Consider the following 19,485-nt stretch of genomic DNA (forward strand, 5'->3'; position numbering starts at 1 on the left):
ATAATTTCCACGTTTCCATCTCTGTAAAACACAATGGGCTGAATTTTCACTTTTCCCGCTGGGTGGAATGTGGGCGTTAGAGAATCATCGATCGATTTACACCCCCCCGATTATTTTTAATGAAGAGGAACACTCGGCGGGATGTGAAATGGCGGCTGATCTGTCAGCGCCCATTGTCTACCCAGTGGGAAAAGTGAACATTCCCCCGTGTTCTGGATGAGCAGAAATTTTCTCCAATTAAATATTGGGAAGACCGAAGCCATTGTTTTCGGTCCCCGCCACAAACTCCGTTCCCTCGCCAGCGACACCATCCCTCTCCCTAACATCTGTCTGAGGCTGAACCACACTGTTCACAACCTTGGTGTCATATTTGACCCGGAAATGAGCTTCCGAACACATATCCGCAGCATAACAAAGACCGCCTACTTCCACCTCCATGACATCGCCAGTCTCCGCCCCTGCCTCAGCTCATCCACTGCTGAAACCCTCATCCATGCCTTTGTTACCTCTAGACTTGACTATTCCAACGCACTCCTGGCCGGCCTCCCACATTCCACCCTACGTAAACTTGAGGTCATCCAAAACTCGGCTGCCCGTGTCCTAACTCGCACCAAGTCCCGTTCGCCCATCACCCCTGTGCTCGCTGACCTACATTGGCTCCTGGTTAAGCAGCGCCTCGATTTCACAATTCTCATCCTTGATTTCAAATCCCTCCACGGCCTCGCCTCTCCCTATCTCTGTAACCTCCTCCAGCCCCACAACCCCCGAGATATCTGCGCTCCTCTAATTCTGCCCTCTTGAGGAACCTGATTATAATCGCTCCACCATTGGTGGCCGTGCCTTCTGTTGCCTGGGCCCTAAGCTCTGGAATTCCCTCCCTAAGCCTCTCCGCCTCTCTACCCCTCTCTCCTCCTTTAAGACGCTCCTTAAAACCGACCTCTTTGACTGAGCTTTTGGTCACCTGCCCTAATTTATCCTTATGTGACTCGGTGTCAAATTTTTGGGGGGAAAAATTCGGTTGTTTCGTGCTTCTCGTTTGAGCCCCGATGGGGCGCAAAGCAACTAGCACCCAGGTGCGGTGCCGCTAACGCCTCCCGCGAAATTCAGCGGGGGGTTAGCGGTGATGGTAGCCGATAGCGCCCCGCGGCGCTGCGCCTCTGGTGGTGACGTCATCGCCATGCGCAGCGTCCCGCTCCCGCCCCGGCCGCAAACTTGGCTCGCACCCCGCGACCTGCCGCCAGACGCAAGGCCTGGAGGGTGTTTTTGTGACTGGGGCGGCGATAATTAAAGGGCAGGTGCCGGGCGGCCATTTGTTTTGGACCGCCTGCCAGCAGCTGCCCCCTCCGGCCTCCCCACGCTGGGTGCCGGCCGCGGGCTCCTTTGCCGGCACCCCGCTCGCTGGTGGGTCAGCAGGGCCTGGTGTGCGCTGCGCTAGGCCCCTCCGCTTTAATCAGGGGAGGGAAGCCTGCAGTACTGCGGTACTATGTGCCGACGCGTGTGGCGCTGCTCCACGCAACGCCGCGATATTCACTGGTCGCGCCCCAAGAGGGAGGGGGAGCGCTTCCAATAGCCCCGCCTCCTGCCTGGGGCGCTACCATTGAATTTCAGGTGCGGGGCGGGGGGGCTAACTTTTTCAGGGTGCCACTCCTAGCGCCCCGGCGAAGTTATCGCCCCAAAGGGGCGCGAGCCAGTTTTTCCCCCTTTGTCTTTTAATACTCCTGTGAAGCACCTTGGGACGTTTTACTACGTTAAAGGCGCTATGTAAATACAAGTTGTTGTTGTGTACTTTTTGGGGGGCTTAATCGAGCCAACATATTATAAATATCATTAAAAAGTAAATTGGGTGACACGAAATGCTGGGAAATATATCACCGAGAACTCCCAGAGTGAAATGTCCCCGTGAGCTTTAGTTCGCCAGCTTTTGATGAACCGTTTTACGCTCGAACTGCGTTTGTTTTTTAGAGCAAAACTCTGGCCGCGAAGTGGACCTCTCAAAGGGACGTCTGAAGGTTTTGCCAGAAGATCTTCTGCAAGACCCACAGATTAATCATCTCAACTTAGATCGCAACAGGCTGAAGAATGCCAGAGGCCTGTGGAGGCTGAGCAATCTGACGGCACTCATCCTGTCTAAAAATGAATTGATGGAGTTTCCCTCAGAAATTGCCTCGCTTCCACACCTTGAGAAACTGTATTTAAACCAGAACAAGATCCAGCAAGTCGCGGAGGGGATTCTCCCCCACCTCCCCCTCCTGAAGCAGCTGAAACTCAACAACAATCGCCTGACCGACTTCCCGGCAGACCTCAGCTGCTGCAAGGACCTGCGCTACCTCAACCTGTCTCACAACGTTATAAAGAAAGTCCCGGAAATGATTGCCGAACTCGGAAAACTCGAAGAATTTTACATTGAGAACAACAAGTTGCGTGAACTGCCGTCCCAGCTGTTTGAGGGCGGGTCTCTGAGGAAGTTCAGTGCACGTGCCAACCCTCTGAGAGAGCCTCCCGACGAGGTCTGTGAGGGGGGGCTGCAGCAGATCCGCAGTTACTTCAGCCAACTGCAGAACAGCGAGTCCCATGAGGACAAGCGGATCAAGACCATGTTTCTCGGAGCATCCATGGCGGGAAAGTCAACCCTGTGTAAAAGTTTGACCAAGCGGGAACTGGTGACCATTGCGGAGAAGGACAGGACAATCGGGATTGAGATCAACGAGTTTCAAATCGAGGACTTCTCCTTCTTGTGCTGGGATTTCGCTGGGCAACAGGAGTATTACTTGACTCACCATGTCTTCATCACACCCCAGGCCCTGGTTATATTAGTCATTGACTTGCACAGGTGAGCTGAAGGCCAGGATTGAAGTCCCTGATGGGCCACTCAACCCCTGATCTGCTCCAAACAATACTTTATTTTTAATCACTAATTCAGTGCCCCAGTGTCCCAGTGTCATGTGACGTGACATGTACAGGTCCCAAGAACCACCTTTCCATAATGCAATCACCACCTTGTTATCAGTAAATGTGTTCATTAGGGTTACAGACAAGCCGCGAATCCTGAATATTTGATCTAAACTCTCACCCAAAAAATGGAGCCTGATCCATTTGCCCCTGATAAATTAATTTTCAGGTGATTAACTGTCACTCAAAAGCAGCTGATACTGAATGGACTAAACTCTTCCGAAAGGGGCTGGGTAAATATCAGGCTGGGAATGATATTAGAGGTGACAGGATAGTGAGAGGATCAAATGCCCCACCACAGACCAAACGCTCTACGCTGCTGGGGCCTGGGGAAGAAGAAGAGTCTGAGTGTTGATTGTGGAAGGGTTGAATAACAGAGCTGGGAGGTTGGATGAATATTCTGGAAGTTTGCTTGTTTACCTTGTGGGGATCGAAGAAAAGAAAGAAAGAAATAACAACAGAAAATGCTGGAAAAACTCAGCAGGCCCGGCAACATCCGTGGAGCGAGAAACAGAGTCAACGTTTCAGGTGAACCCTTTTTCAAAACTGGAAAGGAAATAAAATAGATCGAAGGCAGGGCTGCGATAGAACAAAAGAAGTCAAGAGGTATTCAAAACCAGACGAGATGGTAATAGGACAGTGCAGACAAGACGGCTGAGATTAGGTGTGAAGTGTACTGGCAGGATGAGAGACAGCTGCCATGTGGGAGAGAGGAAAAAAAAGGAAAGGGGGGGGAAAGAAAGACTTGCATTTCTACAGCGCAAGCTCCCACAAACAGCAACGTGACAATGACCAGATCATCTGTTTCAGTGATGTTGATTGAGGGATAAATATTGGACAGGAAACCAGGGATAACTCCCCTGCTCCTCTTCACAATAGTACCATGGGATCTTTTACGCCCACCTGAGACAGCAGACGGCACCTCCGACAGTGCAGCGCTCCCTCAGTGCTGCCCCTCCGACAGTGCAGCACTCCCTCAGTACTGACCCTCCGACAGTGCGGCGCTCCCTCAGTAAACATAGAAACATAGAAGATAGAAGCAGGAGTAGGCCATTCGGCCCCTCGAGCCTGCTCCGCCATTCAATGGGATCATGGCTGATCATCGAAATTCAGTACCCTGTCCCTGCCTTCTCCCCATACCCCTTGATCCCTTTAGCCTTAAAAAATATATCCAACTCCTTCTTGAATATATTTAATGAATTGGCCTCTACTGCCATCTTTGGCAGAGAATTCCACAGGTTCACCACTCTCTGGGTGAAGAAATTCCTCCTCATCTCTGTCCTAAATGGCTTACCCCTTATCCTTAGACTGTGACCCCTGGTTCTGGACTCTCCCGCCATCGGGAACATCCTTCCTGCATCTAGTCTGTCCAGCCCTGTTAGAATTTTATAAGTTTCGATGAGATCCCCTCTCATTCTTCTGAACTCCAGCAAGTACAAGCCCAATTGACCCAATCTCTCCTCATACGTCATTCCTGCCATCCCAGGTATCAGCCTGGTGAATCTTCGCTGCACTCCTTCCATGGTAAGAACGTCCTTCCTCAGATAAGGCGACCAAAACTGCACACAATACTCAAGGTGTGGTCTCACCAAGGCCCTGTACAACTGCAGCAAGACATCCTTGTTCCTGTACTCGAACCCTCTTGCTACGAAGGCCAACATACCACTTGCCTTCTTAACTGCCTGCTGCACCTGCATGCTTATCTTCAGCGACTGGTGAACAAGGATGCCCAGGTCTCAGAGTCATAGAGTCATAGAGTAATACAGCACGGATAGAGGCCCTTCGGCCCATCGTGTCCGCGCCGGCCATCAAGCCCTGTCTAATCTAATCCCATATTCCAGCATTTGGCCCGTAGCCTTGTATGCTATGGCATTTCAAGTGCACATCCAAATGCTTCTTAAATGTTGTGAGGGTTTCTGCCTCCACAACCCTTTCAGGCAGTGAGTTCCAGACTCCAACCACCCTCTGGGTGAAAAAGTTCTTTCTCAAATCCCCTCTAAACCTCCCGCCCTTTACCTTGAATCTATGCCCCCTAGTTATCGACCCCTCTACTAAGGGAAAAAGCTCCTCAGCATCCATCCTATCTATGCCCCTCATAATTTTGTACACCTCAATCATGTCCCCCCTCAGCCTCCTCAGCTCCAAGGAAAACAAACCCAACCTGCCCAGTCTCTCTTCATAGCTGAAGCGCTCCAGCCCTGGTAACATCCTGGTGAACCTCCTCTGCACCCTCTCTAACGTGATCACATCCTTCCTGTAGTGTGGCGACCAGAACTGCACACAGTATTCCAGCTGTGGCCTAACCAGTGTTTTATACAGCTCCATCATAACCTCCTTGCTCTTATATTCAATGCCTCGGCTAATGAAGGCAAGTATCCCATATGCCTTTTTTACCACCTTATCCACCTGTTCCGCCGCCTTCAGGGATCTGTGTACTTGCACACCCAGATCCCTCTGACCCTCCGTCTTGCCTAGGGTCTTTCCATTCATTGTGTATTCCTTTGCCTTGTTAGTCCCCCCAAAGTGCATCACCTCGCACTTTTCCGGGTTAAATTCCATTTGCCACTGTTCCGCCCATCTGACCAACCCATCTATATCGTCCTGCAGACTGAGGCTACCCTCCTCGCTATTTACCACCCTACCAATTTTTGTATCATCCGCGAACTTACTGATCATACCCTTTACATTCATATCCAAGTCATTAATGTAGACCACAAACAGCAAGGGACCCAGCACCGATCCCTGTGGTACCCCACTGGCCACAGGCTTCCAGTCACAAAAACAACCTTCGACCATCACCCTCTGCCTTCTGCCACTAAGCCAGTTTTGTATCCAATGTGCCATTGCACTTCCCCTTCTCCCAATCTATTGCCATTCAGATAATAATCTGCCTTCCTGTTTTTGCCACCAAAGTGGATAACCTCGCATTTATCCACGTTATATTGCATCTGCCATGCTTCTGCCCAATCACCCAACCTGTCCAAATCATACTGGAGTTTCTCGGCATCCTCCTCACAGCACACACGTCCACCCAGCTTTGTGTCATCTGCAAACTTGGAGATATTACATCTAGTTCCCTCGTCTAGATCATTAATATATATTGTGAATAGTTGGGGTCCAAGGACCGATCCCTGCGGTACCCCACTAGTCACTGCCTGCCACTCGGAAAAAGACCCGTTTATTCCCTCAGTACTGCCCCTCCGACACTCCCTCAGTACTGCCCGTCCGACAGTGCAGCGCTCCCTCAGTACTGACCCTCCGACAGTGCAGCGCTCCCTCAGTACTGCCCATCGGATAATGCAGCGCTCCCTCAGTACTGCCCCTCCGACAGTGCAGCGCTCCCTCAGTACTGCCCTTCCGACAGTGCGGCGCTCCCTCAGTACTGCCCCTCCGACAGTGCAGCGCTCCCTCAGTACTGACCCTCCGACAGTGCAGCGCTCCCTCAGTACTGCCCATCGGATAATGCAGCGCTCCCTCAGTACTGCCCCTCCGACAGTGCAGCGCTCCCTCAGTACTGCCCATCGGATAATGCAGCGCTCCCTCAGTACTGCCCGTCCGACAGTGCAGCGCTCCCTCAGTACTGCCCTTCCGACAGTGCGGCGCTCCCTCAGTACTGCCCCTCCGACAGTGCAGCGCTCCCTCAGTACTGACCCTCCGACAGTGCAGCGCTCCCTCAGTACTGCCCATCGGATAATGCAGCGCTCCCTCAGCACTGCCCCTCCGACAGTGCAGCGCTCCCTCAGTACTGTCCCTCCGAAAGTGTGGCGCTCCCACAGTGCGACGCTCCCTCAGTACTGCCCCTCCGACAGTGCAGCACTCCCTCAGTACTGCCCCTCCGACAGTGCAGCGCTCCCTCAGTACTGTCCCTCTGAAAGTGTGGCGCTCCCACAGTGCGACGCTCCCTCAGTACTGCCCCTCCGACAGTGCAGCACTCCCTCAGTACTGCCCCTCCGACAGTGCAGCGCTCCCTCAGTACTGCCCCTCCGACAGTGCGGCACTCCCTCAGTACTGCCCCCCGACAGTGCGGCGCTCCCTCAGTACTGCCCCTCCGACAGTGCGGCGCTCCCTCAGTACTGCCCCTCCGACAGTACGGCACTCCCTCAGTACTGCTCCTCCGACAGTGCAGCCCTTCTTCAGTACTGCCCCTCCGACAGTGCAGCACTCCCTCAGTACTGACCCTCCAGCAGTGCAGCACTCCCTCAGTACTGCCCCCCCAACAGTGCAGCACTCCCTCAGTACTGCCCCTCCGACAGTGCAGCGCTCCCTCAGTACTGCACTGGACTGTGAGCTGAATTGAGGAGTATTCACACTCCTGACAGGAGATTAATGGTGCCGTGTAGAGTCCATGATAGAGTAGACTCTACACGTGGAAGGAGCGCGTTTGATGGAGCGAATGATCCTTTCTCATTTTATGCCTCGATTTGTCTTTAAGTGACACCTGGTTATCTTTCCCCAGGTACGAGGTGGATGACAAGGATTCCTTCAAGGAGCTAGTTGGTTTTTGGATCAACAATGTTTTCATGCGAGTCCCAGATTCCGTTGTACTTCCCATCGGGAGTCACGTAGACCTCTGCAATAAGGAAGAGATCCAGAGGAAGAAGAAGGACATTGAGGAGAAGATCAAGGACATGCTGACTGAGAGAAAGGAGAACTTGACTCAGCGCCGGGAGAAGCTAAATAAGAAATCACAGTGTGAATTATACAGCGATCAGGCGAACAAACTCTACGATTTAGCTGAGTGCAGTTTACAGGTGAGGATGAAAGCGACTCTGTAAAATAGGACAGGGTTCACGATGAATATTCCGACCATTTAAAGGGGCAGTGACGAGTTTGGGTAACTTTTTTTCCCCACTTGTGCATACAATGTGAGGGGGTTCGAGCGGGAAGTGGAGTTCAGGTCGAAGATCAGCCATGAACTGACTGAATGGCGGAGCAGGCTTGAAGGGCCGAATGGCCTCCTCTTGCACCTATTTCTTCTGTTCTTAGCATGAAATAAGCCAGAGCCGAAAACCCAGGGGTCACGATCCCAGCTGTTCCGCACGTTGGCGCTGATCCCACTGGAGTTTGCAGGGTCAGGGAGCGGATGCCTCATTGATACGGGTCAGGCGGGGGCAAGGACCATTTCAGGGCCCTTGGGGTGGCGGGGGGAGGATGTGGGAAGGAGTGTGCCCCTTATCAAAATACAATTGGCCCTTTTTTTTTTTTTAACAGTGGTCCCAGGCGTTTTCCCTGACCTGGGCCCCACATCCACCTCGCCAGGTGTGCCTGAGCCTGAGGAGAGGGACCTCCAGGATTAGCAAGTCCCTGGCTCCATCCCTTGCCCAGTTGCCTTGCCAAGGGGCAGACAGAGGTTACAACAATCCAGCAATATTCGCCGTTATTATTCTGGTGCCAACCACAAATTACAAGATTTATTCAACTCAGTTTCTGTACTTTCTAGGGTGGGCTTTGAAGTCTCGACCTCTGGTTTACTGCTCCAGAATCGCAGACACTATGTACCCTATAACTGTACCCTCCCTCCCTACCTCCTTCCCTCCTTCCCTCCCTCCCTTCCTCCCTCCCTCCTTCCCTCCCTCCTTCCCTCCCTCCCTCCTTCCCTCCCTCCTTCCCTCCCTCCTTCCCTCCTTCCCTCCCTCCCTCCTTCCCTCCTTCTTTCCCTCCCTCCTTTCTTCCCTATCTTTCTTTTCTTCTTTATTCCTTCCCTCCCTCATTCCCTTTCTCCTGCCCTCCCTCCCTTCTTTCCCTCCCTTCCTGCTCTCCCTTCCTTCCATTCCTCCCTCCATCCTTCCCTCCCTCTCTCTATTTCCCCTCCTTCATTTCTCCCTTCCCTTCTTCCCAGATATGAACCAATGAGAGTTTGAACTAAACTGGGTGGCCTTTGCCCTGCAGGTTTTAGACCTTATTCCCATCGACTGCACGCGATACGATGCCATGAACAAGGCTCAGCTGCAAATTCTGGAATTAGTTCGGAATGAGAATATTTTCCCAAATGCAATCCGGAAACTTCCAGTCATTTACAAAGTGGTGGAAAAAGCTATTACGGATCTCATTGAAACACATCAAGTTCCAGAACACGGTAAGATTTTATACAGTGCTGAGTCAATAGAACATAAGAATTAGGAGCAGGAGTCAGCCATTCAGCCCCTCGAGCCTGCTCCGCCATTCAGTGAGATCACAGCTGATCATCGATCTCAACTCCACTTTCCCGCCCGATCCTCATATCCCTCGATTCCCCTAGAGTCCAAAATTCTATCGATCTCAGCCTTGAATATACTCAACGACTCAGCATCCACAATCCTCTGGGGCAGAAGATTCCAAAGATTCACCACCCTCTGACTGAAGAAATCCCTCCTCATCTCAGTCCTAAATATGCCTCAGCAAACTAATCTGCTGCTTTTCCTCTTCTGCCACTGCACGCTCCTCTCCTCCCTTGGAAGCACTGACTCTCACTGGGGTACAGTTCCACAGACACTGACTCTCACTGGGGTACAGTTCCACAGACACTGACTCTCACTGGGGTACAGTTCCACAGACACTGACTCTCACTGGGGTACAGTTCCACAGGCACTGACTCTCACTGGGGTACAAGTTCCACAGACACTGACTCTCACTGGGGTACGGGTTCCACAGACACTGACTCTCACTGGGGTACGGGTTCCACAAACACTGATTCTCACTGGGGTACAGTTCCACAGACACTGACTCTCACTGGAGTACAGTTCCGCAGACACTGATTCTCACTGGGGTACGGGTTCCACAAACACTGATTCTCACTGGGAACGGGTTCCACAGACACTGACTCTCACTGGGGAACGGTTTCCACAGACACTGATTCTCACTGGGGTACGGGTTCCACAGACACTGTCTCTCACTGGGGTATGGGTTCCACAGACACTGACTCTCACTGGGGTACGGGTTCCAGAGACATTGACTCTCACTGGGGTACAGTTCCACAGACACTGACTCTCACTGGGGTACGGGTTCCAGAGACATTGACTCTCACTGGGGTACAGTTCCGCAGACACTTACTCTCACTGGGGCACAGTTCCACAGACACTGACTCTCACTGGGGTACTGGTTCCACAGACACTGACTCTCAATTCAATTCAATTCAATTCAATTCAAATCGCTTTATTGGCATGATAAGGTACATCTTATGTTGCCAAAGCATCGAAAAACATTTATGGTTGAACACATAAACGCAGATCTATTCATACAGTGTATAAACAGATATATCACTGAGTGTATAAATATACATTCGTATAATTTGTATATACTCTTTTCTTAGGTTTACTGGTTGTCCCTCTGTTTATGGCAAGCTGTAACATAGTGTGCCGCTAAGGTTACACAGTTTCTCTGTTCCCCTAGTAGGTATGGGAGTTTTTGGTCGTCATTCAAATTTCTGAATTCAGGGCATATTTGTGTGAATTTTTGGTAGAAATTCTCCCTGATGCCCTGATATTTTCCACAAGCTGTGAGGAAGTGCATCTCTGTCTCCACCACTGCCTGACTGCAGTGAGAGCATATCCTGTCCTCTCTTGGGTGCGGTACAGTTCCATAGACACTGACTTTCACTGGGGAACCGGTTCCACAGACACTGACTCTCACTGGGGAACGGGTCCCACAGTCGCTAACTCTCACTGGTGTACAGTTCCAAAGACACTGACTCTCACTGGGGTACAGTTTCACAGACACTGACTCTCACTGGGGTACGGGGTCCACAGACACTGACTCTCATTGGGGTACAGTTCCACAGGCACTGACTCTCAATGGGGTACAGTTCCACACACATTGACTCTCACTGGGGTACGTGCTCCACAGACGCTGACTCTCACTGGGGTACAAGTTCCGCAGACAATGACTCTCACTGCGGTACGGGTTCCACAGACACTGACTCTCACTGGGGTACAGTTACACAGACACTGACTCTCTCTGGCGTACAGTTCCACAGACACTGACTCTCACTGGGGTACGTGTTCCACAGGCACTGACTCTCACTGGGGTACGGGTTCCGCAGACAATGACTCTCACTGCAGTATGGGTTCCACACACACTGACTCTCACTGGGGTATAGTTCCACAGACACTGACTCTCTCTGGCGTACAGTTCCACAGGCACTGACTCTCAATGGGGTACAGTTCCACACACATTGACTCTCACTGGGGTACGGGTTCTACAGACACGGACTTTCACTGGGGTATGGGTTCCACAGACACTGACTCTCACTTGGGTACAGTTCCACAGACACTGATTCTCAGTGGGGTACAGTTCCAGAGACACTGACCCTCACTGGAGAACGGGTTCCACAGACACTGACTCTCACTGGGATACAGTTCCACAGACACTGACTCTCACTGGGGTACGGGTGCCACAGACACTGATTCTCACTGGGGTACAGTTCCACAGACTCTGACTCTCACTGGGGTACAGTTTCGCAGACAGTTATTCTCACTGGAGTACAGTTCCGCAGACACTCTCACTGGGGTACTGGTTCCACAGACACTGACTCTCACTGGGGCATGGGAGCCACAGGCACTGACTCTCACTGGGGAACGGGTTCCGTAAACACTGACTCTCACGGTTATATGGGTCCCACAATCACTAAATCTCACTGGGGAACAGGATCCACCGTCACTAACACTCAGTGGGTACTGTTCCACAGGCACTGACTCTCACTGGGGTACGGGTTCCACATACACTGACTCTGACTGGGGTGCGGGAGGAAGAGACACTGACTCTCACTGGGGTACGGGAGGCACAGACACTGACTCACACTGGGGTACAGTTCCACAGACACTGACTCTCACTGGGGTACGGGTGCCACAGACACTTATTCTCACTGGAGTACAGTTCCGCAGACACTGACTCTCACTGGGGCACGGGAGCCACAGGCACTGACTCTCACTGGGGCACGGGAGCCACAGGCACTGACTCTCACTGGGTTACAGTTCCACAGACAATACAATAATACAAATCGCTTTATTGGCATGATAAGGTACATCTTATGTTGCCAAAGCATCAAAATACATTTATGGTTGAACACATAAACGCGGTTCCATTCATACAGTGTATAAACAGGTATATCCCTGAGTTTATAAATATATTTTCGCCTTGTTTATATATACTCTTGTCTTAGTTTACTGGTTGTCCCTCTGTTCATGGCAAGCTGTAACATAGTGTGCCGCCAGTGTTACACAGCTTCTCTCCTCCCCCAGTAGGAATGGGAGTTTTTGGTTGTCAGTCAGATTTCTGAATTCAGGGCATATTTGTGAGAATTTTTGATAGAAATTCTCTCTGATGCCCTGATATTTTCCACAGGCTGTGAGGAAGTGCATCTCTGTCTCAACTACTCCCTGACTGCAGTGAGAGCATATCCTGTCTTCTCTTGGCAGCCTGGTCTGCCTGTGTCTGCCTTTTTCGATCGCTAGGCTATGTTCGCTAAGTCTGTACCTTGTCAAGGTTCTTCTCAGTTTGTTATCCTTTACCATGGTCAGGTAATCAGCTATGTTGTATTGTCTGTTTAGGGCCAAGTAGCAATTGAGTTTGCTTTGGGTTTTTGTTGTTTCTGCCCAATATGACAGATATTTTTCCTTTTGCTTAGCGACGATTGTGTTGGGTCGAATTCTTTGTGTTACCCTGTCACTGTCCTGGGGCTGGTTCTTGTTAGTATTGTTATTAGTTACTTCACTGAGTCCCAGGACTAGTTGACTGAGGGTATTCTTCTTTATGGTCAGCTCTTGGCATTTCAGGGCGTCGTAGTGATAGCATTGGGGGTTGCTCATTTGTAGGTGATTCCAAAATTTGGTGGCTCTTTTTTGGATAGTGATTATTAATGGGTATTGGCCTAGTTCCGCCCTGCATGCGTTGTTTACTGTTTTCCTTTGAGTCCGGAGGATACTTTTACAGAATTCCGCATGTAGGATCTCAATTGGGTGTTTGTCCCATTTTGCAAAATCTTGTTGTGTTAGTGGTCCCCAGACCTCACTGCCATAGAGTGCAATTGGTTCAATTACTGATTTGAAAATTTTGAGCCAAATGCTAATTGGGATTTCTATTTGGATTGATTTTTTGATGGCATAGAAAGCCCTTCTTGCTTTCTCTTTCAGTTCATTCACAGCCAGTTTGAAGTTTCCCGTAGAACTGATTTTTAAGCCCAAGTATGTGTAGTGAGTGGTTTGTTCAATTTTGGTTGTTCCTACTGTGAAATTTATTGTGGGTCCATGTTGTTTGGATCTTTGCTGGAACACAAGGACTTTGGTTTTTTGGGGATTTATTGTCAGGGCCCAAGTCTGGCAGTACGACTCCAGCAGGTCCAGGTTCTGCTGTAGACCCTCCTTAGTTGGTGACAGCAGAACCAGGTCGTCGGCATAGAGGAGGAATTTAACCTTGGATTCATATAGGGTGAGGCCGGGTGCTGTAGATTGTTCAAGTAGTTTTGCCAATCCATTAATGTAAATATTAAAGAGTGTCGGTGAGATTGGCGAGCCCTGCGTCACCCCCCGCCCCTGTGGGAAGTATTTTGTTTGTTTGTCTCCAATTTTAACTGCACATTTATTGTTTGTATACATTGATTTAATTACATCATATGTTTTACCTCCTACCCCGCTTTCGATAAGTTTCAGGAATAAACCGTCATGCCAGATGGAGTCGAAAGCCTTCTGGAAATCTACAAAGCATGCGTAGATTTTGCTTTTGTTATGGTGAACGTGTTTGTCAATTAGGGTCTGTAGGGTGAAGATATGATCGGATGTTCTATAGTTTGGCAGGAATCCAATTTGGCTTTTACTCAAGACATTGTGCTCTTCAAGGAAGTTTATAAGTCTTTTGTTTATGATGCTACAGAATACCTTCCCCAGGTTACTGTTTACACAGATGCCTCGATAGTTGTTTGGGTCGATTTTGTCCCCACTTTTGTATATGGGTGTTATGAGTCCTTTGTTCCAGATGTCAGGGAAATAACCGACACTCAGAACCAAGTTGAAGAGTTTTAGGATAGCCAGTTTCAGTTTGTCGTCTGCGTGTTTAATCATCTCGTTTAGTATGCCGTCTGTCCCGCAAGCTTTTCCTGGTCGCAGGTCCTTGAGTTTTTCAAGAAGTTCTTTTTCTGTTATTATGGCGTCTAGCGGGTTTTGGTTATCTTTTATGGCCATTTCAAGCTTTTCAAGTTTTTTGCGTATTTGGTGTTGCTCTGGTCCTAGTGTGTTTTTCTGGTATAATTTTTCAAAGTGGTTTACCCATGTGTCCCCATTTTGAATGGACAAATCGTCGTGTTGTTTTTTGTGTAGTGTTTTCAAGTTGTCCCAGAAACAATTCGACTCAATGGATTCCTCCATGGAGCTGAGTGTATTCTTAATAAATTGCTCTTTTTTGGTCCTGAGTGTGTTTCTGTATTGTGTTAGCGTCTGACAATAAGTAAGGCGTAATTCCTCGTTTTCTGGATGTCTGTGTTTTTGGTTTGATAGTTTTCTAAGTTTTTTCCTCATGTTATGGCAATCATGGTCAAACCATTTTTCATAGTTTTTTGTTTTGGGTTTGTTCTTGCGAGCTTTCAAGTTTGCATTTGTTGCCAAATTATCAAAAATATTGTTTAGTTTACTAACTGCCCGGTTTACGCCTTCTTTATTGTGAGTGTATATGTTATCCAGAAAGGTGTCTAAGAGAGCTTGAGTTGATGCATTGCTAATTGTTTTCTGGTATTTTTCCGTGTCGTTTTTGGCCCATCTGTACGATTTTTTGGTGTTGTACAGTTTACTGGGTTGTGTTTCTATGTTGTTTGTTTCTGTCTTTTTGAGAAACATAGTAATTTGACTGTGATCTGACAGTGTTGTTTGTGGTTTGACTGTGAATGCTCTGAAAGAGGATGGGTCCAAATCTGTAATCATATAGTCTACTGTGCTGCAGCCAAGAGGTGAGCAGTAGGTCGATCTTCCTAGGACAATGACTCTCACTGGGGAACGGGTTCCGTAAACACTGACTCTCACGGTTATATGGGTCCCACAATCACTAAATCTCACTGGGGAACAGGATCCACCGTCACTAACACTCACTGGGTACGGTTCCACAGACACTGACTCTCACTGGGGTACGGGTTCCACCGGCACTGACTTTCACTGGGGTACTGTTCCACAGGCACTGACTCTCACTCGGGTACGGGTTCCACAGACACTGACTCTGACTGGGGTGCGGGAGGAAGAGACACTGACTCTCACTGGGGTACGGGAGGCACAGACACTGACTCACACTGGGGTACAGTTCCACAGACACTGACTCTCACTGGGGTGCTGGTTCCACAGACACTGACTCTCACTGGGGTCCGGGTTCCACAGGCACAGAGTCTCACTAAGGTACGGTTCCAGAGACTCTGACTCTCACTGGGGTACGGGTTCCACAGACACTGATTCTCACTGGGGAACGGTTTCCACAGACACTGACTCGCACTGGGGAACGGGTTCCACAGACACTGATTCTCACTGGGGTACGGGTTCCACAGACACTGACTCTCACTGGGGTACGGGTTCCAGACACTGACTCTAACTGGGGTATGGGTTTCACAGACACTGACTCTCACTGGGGTACGGGTTCCACAGACACTGACTCTCACTGGGGTACAGTTCCACAGACACTGACTCTCACTGGGGTACAGTTCCGCAGACACTTACTCTCACTGGGGTACAGTTCCGCAGACACTGACTCTCACTAGGGCACAGTTCCACAGACACTGACTCTCACTGGGGTACAATTCCACAGGCACTGACTCTCAATGGGGTACAGTTCCACACACATTGACTCTCACTGGGGTACGGGTTCTACAGACACGGACTTTCACTGGGGTATGGGTTCCACAGACACTGACTCTCACTTGGGTACAGTTCCACAGACACTGATTCTCAGTGGGGTACAGTTCCAGAGACACTGACGCTCACTGGGGTCCGGGTTCCGCAGACAGTGACTCTCACTGGGTACAGTACCACAGGCACTAACTATCACTGGGGTACAGTTCCAACGTCACTGACGCTCACTGGAGAACGGGTTCCACAAACACTGTCTCTCACTGTCGTATGGGATCCACAGACACTGACTCTCACTGGGGTATGGGTTCCACAGACACTGACTCTGACTGGGGTACAGTTCCGCAGATACTGACTCTGACTGGGGTACAGTTCCACAGACTCTGACTCTCACTGGGGTACAGTTTCGCAGACAGTTATTCTCACTGGAGTACAGTTCCGCAGACACTCTCACTGGGGTACTGGTTCCACAGACACTGACTCTCACTGGGGCACGGGAGCCACAGGCACTGACTCTCACTGGGGAACGGGTTCCGTAAACACTGACTCTCACGGTTATATGGGTCCCACAATCACTAAATCTCACTGGGGAACAGGATCCACCGTCACTAACACTCAGTGGGTACAGTTCCACAGACTCTGACTCTCACTGGGGTACAGTTTCGCAGACAGTTATTCTCACTGGAGTACAGTTCCGCAGACACTCTCACTGGGGTACTGGTTCCACCGGCACTGACTTTCACTGGGGTACTGTTCCACAGGCACTGACTCTCACTGGGGTATGGGTTCCACATACACTGACTCTCACTGGGGTATGGGTCCCACAGACACTGACTCTGACTGGGGTGCGGGAGGAAGAGACACTGACTCTCACTGGGGTACGGGAGGCACAGACACTGACTCACACTGGGGTACAGTTCCACAGACACTGACTCTCACTGGGGTACGGGTGCCACAGACACTGATTCTCACTGGGGTACAGTTTCGCAGACACTTATTCTCACTGGAGTACAGTTCTGCAGACACTCTCACTGGGGTACTGGTTCCACAGACACTGACTCTCACTGGGGTATGGGTCCCACAGACACTGACTCTGACTGGGGTGCGGGAGGAAGAGACACTGACTCTCACTGGGGTACGGGAGGCACAGACACTGACTCTCACTGGCGAACGGGTCCCACAGTCACTAACTCTCACTGGGGTGCTGGTTCCACAGACACTGACTCTCACTGGGGTACAGTTCCACAGACACTGACTCTCACTGGGGTCCAAGTTCCACAGGCACAGAGTCTCACTCGGGTACAGTTCCACACACACTGACTCTCACTGGGGTACGCGTTCCACACACACTGACTCTAACTGGGGAACGGGGTCCACAGACGCTGAATCTCATTGGGGTACAGTTCCACAGACACTGACTCTCACTGGGGTACGTGTTCCACAGACACTGACTCTCACTGGGGTACGGGTTACAAGGACACTGATTCTCACTGGGATACGGGTTCCACAGACACTGACTCTCACTGGGGTGTTGGTTCCACAGACACTGACTCTCACCTGGGTTTGGGTTCTACAGATACTGGCTCTCACTGGGATATGGGTTCCACAGACACTGACTCTCACTGGGGTACGGGTTCCACAGACACTGACTCTCACTGGGGTACAGTTCCACAGACAGTGACTCTCACTGGGGTACAGTTCCACAGACAGTGACTCTCACTGGGGTACAGTTCCACAGACACTGACTCTAACTGGAGTACGGTTCCACAGACACTGACTCTCACTGGGATACAGTTCCACAGTCACTAACTCTCACTGGGGTATGGGTTCCACAAACACTGATTCTCACTGGGGAACGGGATCCATCGTCACTGACACTCACTCGGGTACAGTTCCACAGACACTGATTCTCACTGGGAACGGGTTCCACAGGCACCGCCTCTCACTGGGGAATGGGTTCCACAGAGACTGACTCTCTCTGGCGTACAGTTCCACAGACACTGACTCTCTCTGGGGTACAGTACCACAGACACTGACTCTCACTGGGGTACGGGTTCCGCAGACAATGACTCTCACTGTGGTACGGGTTCCACACATACTGACTCTCACTGGGGTACAGTTCCACAGACGCTGACTCTCACTGGGGTACAGTTCCACAGACAGTGACTCTCACTGGGGAAGGGGATCCACAGGCACTGACTCTTAGTGGGGTACAGTTCCACAGACACTGACTCTCACTGGGGTACGGGAGGCACAGGCACTGACTCTCACTAGGGTACGGGTTCCACACACACTGACTCTCACTGGGGTACGGGTTCCACACACACTGACTCTCACTGGTGTACAGATTCCACAGACACTGACTCTCACTGAGGTACAGTTCCGCAGACACTCTCACTGGGGTACTGGTTCCACAGACGCTGACTCTCACTGGGGCACGGGTTCCGCAGACAATGACTCTCACTGCAGTATGGGTTCCACACACACTGACTCTCACTGGGGTACAGTTCCACAGACACTAACTTTCTCTGGCGTACAGTTCCACAGACACTGACTCTCACTGGGGTACAATTCCACAGGCACTGACTCTCAATGGGGTACAGTTCCACACACATTGACTCTCACTGGGGTACGGGTTCTACAGACACGGACTTTCACTGGGGTATGGGTTCCACAGACACTGATTCTCAGTGGGGTACAGTTCCAGAGACACTGACGCTCACTGGGGTCCGGGTTCCGCAGACAGTGACTCTCACTGGGTACAGTACCACAGGCACTAACTATCACTGGGGTACAGTTCCAAAGTCACTGACGCTCACTGGAGAACGGGTTCCACAAACACTGTCTCTCACTGTCGTATGGGATCCACAGACTGACTCTCACTGGGGTATGGGTTCCACAGACACTGACTCTGACTGGGGTACAGTTCCACAAACACTGACTCTCACTGGGTTACATTTCCACAGACACTGACTCTCACTGGGGTGCGGGTCCCACAGACACTGACTCTCACTGGGATATGGTTCCACAGACAATGACTCTCACTGGAGAACGGGTTCCACAAACACTGACTCTCACTGGCATATTTGTTTCACAGACACTGACTCTCATTGGGGAATGGGTCCCACAGACACTGACTCTCACTGGGATATGGTTCCACAGACAATGACTCTCACTGGAGAACGGGTTCCACAAACACTGACTCTCATGGGGCTACGGGTTCCACAGAAACTGACTCTCACTGGGGTACAGTTCCACAGACACTGACTCTCATGGGGGTACAGTTCCACAGTCACTAACTCTCACTGGGGTATGGTTCCACACACACTGACTCTCACTGGGGTACGTGTTCCACAGACACTGACTCTCACTGGGGTACGGGTTCCACAGACACTGACTCTCACTGGGGTACGGGTTACAAGGACACTGATTCTCACTGGGATACGGGTTCCACAGACACTGACTCTCACTGGGGTGTTGGTTCCACAGACACTGACTCTCACCTGGGGTTGGGTTCTACAGATACTGGCTCACTGGGATATGGGTTCCACAGACACTGACTCTCAGTGGGGTACGGGTTCCACAGACACTGACTCTCACTGGGGTACAGTTCCACAGACAGTGACTCTCACTGGGGTACAGTTCCACAGTCACTAACTCTCACTGGGGTATGGGTTCCACAAACACTGATTCTCACTGGGGAACGGGATCCATCGTCACTGACACTCACTCGGGTACAGTTCCACAG

At 50.7% G+C, this 19,485-nt stretch overlaps 1 protein-coding gene across 1 annotated transcript in view; it reads left to right on the forward strand.

Annotated features, from left to right (window-relative positions):
- Window positions 1-1,934: 1,934 nt before the first annotated feature.
- Window positions 1,935-19,485, forward strand: part of LOC147107213 (leucine-rich repeat serine/threonine-protein kinase 2) — a gene marked incomplete at its 5' end in the record, with an annotated part of 193,741 nt that continues 176,190 nt past the window's right edge. The window contains 3 exon segments of the mRNA XM_086007547.1: window positions 1,935-2,830; window positions 7,406-7,700; window positions 8,839-9,025. Coding sequence (XP_085863673.1) covers window positions 1,935-2,830; window positions 7,406-7,700; window positions 8,839-9,025 — 1,378 coding nt within the window.

Source organism: Somniosus microcephalus, chromosome 15, assembly GCF_052327205.1.
Source record: "Somniosus microcephalus isolate GS21.2 chromosome 15, FLI_Smic_1.0, whole genome shotgun sequence".
NCBI classification, from domain to species: domain Eukaryota; kingdom Metazoa; phylum Chordata; class Chondrichthyes; order Squaliformes; family Somniosidae; genus Somniosus; species Somniosus microcephalus.